Genomic DNA, 6380 nt, shown 5'->3' with positions numbered 1-6380 from the left:
TAAAGTGTTGAAAAAGTGATAAGCAAAAAGTAACTTTTAACATGCAACAACTTTTTTTAGCAAGATTAAGGTAGAAATCCTTATACTTTTGTTACTAGCAGAAACTTTATACAAAAATTAAATAAAAAATTTAGGTTACGAGTTAAAAGCATTTTTTTTATACATTTTAAGAAATCTTTATAGTTTAATTATATTTTGAAAAACTTACTTATTAGGCAATATTGTTTTAGATTAAAAAACCAAATAAATCTTTATGAATACAGCAGGAAAATTATTTTGTTTCATAATCCTAACTTTAAAAACAAAAAAGTTATAAAGAAAATAAAATTACAACATAATGATTTTTTTTTATTCTAAAAAGCTTAATTAATCCCCTATTAAATGATTGAGATGTCAGAAAAGGGGGTGGAGTAACTGTCATAATTAATCCTTTCATAAATAAGGGTAATCAATCATCCACTAGTATTTTTTTGCCATTAAAAATTGATATTTTTTGGTGGAATAAAAGAGAAATAATTAGTTAACTTGTTTTTCTTTGTATATCATTATTCAGTTACCAGAAAAACATAATATAACCATCCAAAAATCATAAAAAACATAAAAAATCTTTTTCTCTGTCACTTTTTCAAAACTTTAGCTCTAAAAATCTCCAGTGTTAATGGAGGTAAAATATTTTTTTTTATATCTACTTATGTACACAGAACACGGATATATGCTATTGTTGATGATAAATTGAGAAATAAGGGCAGTAAACCCTAAAAGATAGTTTTTTGTAGGTCTTACTGTAGATTTAAGTATCCTAACTATAGATTCCTAATAATTGAGAAGAATAAACTTAAACAAATATGTAAATACATTTTTATCTTTTAAACATATTACATTTTATTTCATATACCTTACAAAATCAGAATAGCAAAGGTTTATATATATTTTATTTCAAATGTAGAAAAAAAATTAAATTTTAATTACATAATAAAAAGCCCTGAGTTTTTATCTAAGGATTCCTAGAAACATGGATAAGAATTAGAATCAATTGAAAAACTTATCAAAGACATAAAACAAAAACAATATTTATCCATCAGTGAGTATTTTATTAGATAAATAAAAAAATTAACAATAAATTTTGATGCTTATTTTAATTAGACATTGTGATAAATGTTTCTAGGAAGCTTCTTTATTTATATTTTTAGCTTTAGATTATGTTTCTTAGTATTCTATATTCTATTTAACTATTTTAATCATGATATATTTATAACAAACAATTCTAAATTTATTTGATGCTAGAAAATCTTTGAGAAAGAACTAAAAAGCAAAGAAAGCAATATTGTTGTATTTAAGAACATAGTATAGAGTCGGTTATATTAAGATTTTTTTAGAAAAACTTTAAATAAGGTTGTATTTTGTAAATTGTCATATTTTTGATTCTGAATATTTAGTTTCATATTACCATATTGAATAATTTCTCACATTTTCAGAAAGAAATTCAGAAAGGATGAAACATAAGAATAAGAACTGTAAACCAGGTTTATTACTAAATACAGGTGATTACTATGTTGTCAATATTTTCACTGTTTAAATATACCTAATTATAGTAAGAATAATTAATTACCCACAATAACATAGAAAATAAAAACATATTTTTATGGGGTAAATTTTGGAACCAAGTATTTATTTATTATAAGAAAAATATACTTTTATGTTATTAATAATTTTTTTTATGTTAATTTAATTATTTTAGACTGCTGAGGATATATTGTTGGTTATAACAATCAGAACTTTATATTCTTTAAATGTAAGTGTCTTTATTAGAAGAGTATTTTTAATTTGTACAATAAAAATGAATGGATTTGAACAAAGACAATCATCGGCAAAAATTATTAATTGAAATTTGTACCTTTGGGATAATAACCAACCAATACTTTTATTTTTGTAATTGCTCATTAAAAGTGTAGCTCCTCTACGATATAGGTAAGGATGGCAGTTTAGGGTATGTTAGAACGGTCCTATTCGTTAGGAACTTTACATTTTGTCCATAAAACTGTAAACTTAAGGACATATTCTTGTTATACTACTGTTTTGTTAATGTTTTTTGTCTGTCTGATTTGTAGAGCATTGATTTTGTCCTCCATGTTTTTTATGAAGTTAGTTTCATGATTATTAAATAATTGTTTAAGTCTTGAACTTGAATCTTTTAACTAAAATTAGAATCTATAATTAATTGGAATTTAATATTTAGGGTTGATATTTAAACTACTGAAGGAATAATAACAGCGGATAATTATGGAAACTAAAGTGAAGAAGAAGCATAAGTGTCAGATATGTAGTAAAGCATTTAGTAAAGCTAGTAAAAGAGACATTCATATGAGAATACATACTGGTGAGAAACCATATTCATGTGAAATATGTCCGAAATCTTTCTCAGACAAAAAAAATAAAGACATTCATATGAGAACACATTCTGGTGAGAAACCATATATATGTGAGATTTGTGGTAAAACATTTAGTTGTTCTGAATATATAAATAATCATATGAGAATACATACTGGAGTGAAACCATATTCTTGTGAAATATGTGGTAAATCCTTTACACAATCTCATAGTAAAGATACTCATATGAGAACTCATATGGGAGACAAACCATTTTCGTGTAATATATGTGCTAAATCTTTTTCAAAAACAGGAAATAGAGACAGGCATATGAGAACACATACTGGTGATAAACCATATTCATGTAATATATGTGGAAAATCATTCATGACAGCTCAAACTAAAGATACTCATATGAGAACTCATACTGGTGAGAAACCATATTCATGTAAAGTTTGTAGTAAATCATTCTCACAGGCAAATAGTAGAAATACACATATGAGAACTCATACTGGTGAGAAACCATATTCATGTGCTGTATGTGGTAAATCATTCACTACATCACAGTATAGAGATAAACATGAGAAAGCACACAATGACAATTATATTCACTTACAATCAACAATGAAACCTGTTTGTGTGATGATAAAAAAATTATTATCATTAGAAATTAAAGAACTGAGCAAGAAATGTATTAAAAATAATGGAAATGATACTAATATAAGTGATGCTATCGATATTAGTGACAACAATATTGATATTAGTGACAACAATATTGATATTAGTGATAACAATATTGATATTAGTGACAACAATATTGATATTAGTGATAACAATATTGATATTAGTGACAACAATATTGATATTAGTGACAACAATATTGGTATTAGTGACAACAATATTGATATAAGAGACAACAATATTGATATTAGTGACAACAATATTGATATTAGTGACAGCAATATTGATATTAGTGACAACAACATTGACATTAGTGACAACAATATTGATATAAGGGACAACAATATTGATATTAGTGACAACAATATTGATATTAGTGACAATAATATTGATAATACTGAGCTAAAGGAAGGTGACACAACTAATAGTTCTCAAGCAAAAACTAAAAATGCTAAGATAGAAGTTAATGAAGAAGATTTGGTGAAAATATATTTGGAAGAATTTACATCAGATTTACCTGAAATTAAGGAAGAAGAAAGTCTAAATAAAGATCCTCTCACAGTTGAGATAGTTAAGGATGGTAAAGCTACAAATCTTGTAGAAGAAACTAATGCATTGAAATCTTTTGCCTGTGTTATTTGCAGTAAAATATTTTCAAGTCATGATCTTCTAAATATTCATAAATATGTTCATCCTTTATCCGATAATGAAAATATTTATGATAAAGACTCTTATGAAAATATTGATATCGAAGAATTTAAACTTGAAGAACCTGTTGTTTAATTTTACCTTTTTATCGACCTATTAATATGAATATATATTTTGTAAAAACGTTATCATGTATTTTAGTCAAAAATATTTAAAGATATTCATGTCACTCCTTGATTTATTCTTTTTAAAACTTAACTTTTATTGATATGTACAAGTTTTCATTTTTATAAAAATTTCTTGTTTCATGCTATGAAATTAATTTAAATTTTTCATAAGTACTTACATAAAATTAATTTTTCTATATTCTTTATTTCATTGCTGTGTAATGACAACTCTTGAATTCGAAATTAGGTTATTTTAATATCAATATTAATCTATTTTGCAATCCAAATTTATATATGTATTACATATATATTGGATTGCATAATTATATTATCTATATTGTTTAAATTTGTATGCTACTATCTTATTTTTTCAGATTTGAAAACTGAAATGAATTAAGGAAAGAACTGTAGTAAGAACTGTAGCTGTTGGACAGAAATAAAAGGTGAGTAAGTTTTGTTTATCATTACAAGGGATATACAAATCTTATTTTGGAAGAAATTAAAATTAAAGAATATATAATATATATATTTAAAAAGCAAAAAGATTTCAAGCAAAACTAAAATTGGATAAATATATATTTTACAGCAATTCTTTGAAATCTATGTAGTAACAAATAGCAGTACAAATAAAAACTTTATGAGCAGTACACAAATATCTATATTATCATCTCTAATATTTAGAAGGTGACTGTGTGATTATCAAGATCCATGTTTTAATCTTATAATAAGAGAGTTACAATCACTTAAATGAAGGTAATATGATTGACTAGACAACAAATTCTGATGTTAAGAAGAATTCAGTAGTGCTAGAGGAATGGTTCTTTCAGTTTTAAAATCGTCTAACCAACAGTTAATTTAAAAATGTAAGAACCATGCCATGGCCCTACTATAGCCAAAGTTAAAACAGTCACAAAACGGGCTGGAGGCGGAGGGATTAAGTGTTCTAGATTAAGTAGGTTTGGTAGATGATTCAAAAACTTTTTAGAAAAACATTCTGCTTGCCTTACTATGGCTAAAGTTAGAGTTTGTTTGCTAACTTACTTAAACGGACATACGAATGACACGATGTGTACGTCGGTAGGCTTGGTGATTAGGCTTGGTTAGATGAATTTCTTAAAACAATTCTTCTAAGTCAAAGTTAGACTTTTTTGCTCACTTACGGAAGGAATGACATTAGTAAAATTGTTTGAATAAAATATTTTACTAAAACAGGTTTGGAATTGTTTCAAACTTCTGAATAGATTTATTTTCAGTGAATAGCTTCCCTTACTTCTTATTGGCTGTTTTAGTATTCTTTATACTTTAACTTCGGGAAACTTCTAAAGCCTAAAGACATTTTTAATTCAATCTTGAAAAATACGGGAGAATTACCTGAATGAAAATTGCTGAAATTTCTAATATTCAGTAAAAGCAACATCAACACCTTTATGGTAAACCCCTGCACTGTTAAACTTATTTCTTTTGGATTTTCTCCTATATTATACTTTACTGTATTAATAAAATCTTCAGCTGATTACCTATTTAAATTTCAGGTTTGTGACTGATGCCGCTGTAGGAATATCAAATATCTATAATTATATAACAGCATAGAATAATGGATAGTGAAAAAGAGAAGAACTCCTCTTTAATATAGAACCTACCTGTACAGTGTGAGTCAAATAAAACTGAGTTTTCTGATTTTCAGAAACAACCAGAAGAAATACAGAAAAAATAATTATATGTCCTTGTTCTCTGTACAAAATCACATCAAACTTTTAAAAGGTGTTTTTCATTATCTCTAAAAATGCGGCCTCTATGATAGGTGTATGTTGTCAAAAAATGCCTTGTGTGAAAAATGTTGATTAAGAAAACTTAAAATAACTCATCTATTTTGTATAAAAAAAATCGTAGAATTTCAATATTAAATTAGAATATGGTCAAAGAAAAGTACCTAAATGAGTTTTAAAGGTGAAATACTTTTTGGCTCCTCACAAAAGCATTTTTAAAATACTGCGATTTGTAATTTTTTTACATTTCTTGATTGTGATGCGTTTTCAGTAAAAGAATTTTCTTTAATAACGTAGCTTATAGTATTAAGAAAATAAAACCTTTTTATTTGACAAAAAAATCTCTAAAGACAAAAAAGTTATTGAAGTTTGAATTTATTTTATAAAAATGATTTTTTATATATTACCCTATTTTGATTATTAAATTATTATGACGGATTATAAAATATAAGCATAATTTGTCAAAAGGGGGCGGGGATTTTGAAGATTAAATCAGCTCATCATCTGATAATCTGATTTATACTGTGAAAATTTTATTTAAATAAATTGTATTTTTAAATATTTAGAATCTGTTGAATAAAAACTTTAATAAATAAAGAATATGTTTGGTCATCTGTTTAGAATGGCAGAAATATTTTATTAGAAATAAATCTACTTAAAAAATTAAAAATAATAGACGAAAAAGTCACCATACACACTTTTTGAAATCTTTATGCTCTAAAAAGCGCCGTTGTTTTTAGAAATATTCAAA

General features: G+C 25.5%; 1 protein-coding gene across 1 annotated transcript; it reads left to right on the top strand.

The window, feature by feature from the left end:
• Positions 1 to 1473: 1473 nt before the first annotated feature.
• Positions 1474 to 4232, top strand: LOC145333001 (uncharacterized). Its single transcript, XM_080178128.1, has 3 exons — positions 1474 to 1541; positions 1739 to 1792; positions 2237 to 4232. Exon 3 carries the CDS (start codon positions 2281 to 2283, stop codon positions 3829 to 3831), a length of 1551 nt encoding a protein of 516 aa, XP_080034254.1. The 5' UTR covers positions 1474 to 1541; positions 1739 to 1792; positions 2237 to 2280; the 3' UTR covers positions 3832 to 4232.
• The last annotated feature ends 2148 nt before the right edge of the window (positions 4233 to 6380 follow it).

Source organism: Acartia tonsa, chromosome 12 (genome assembly GCF_053477335.1).
Source record: "Acartia tonsa isolate MP-2025a chromosome 12, ASM5347733v1, whole genome shotgun sequence".
NCBI lineage: Eukaryota > Metazoa > Arthropoda > Copepoda > Calanoida > Acartiidae > Acartia > Acartia tonsa.
Note: the sequence above shows the minus strand (reverse complement) of the source record. Positions and strands in the feature narration are given on the sequence as shown.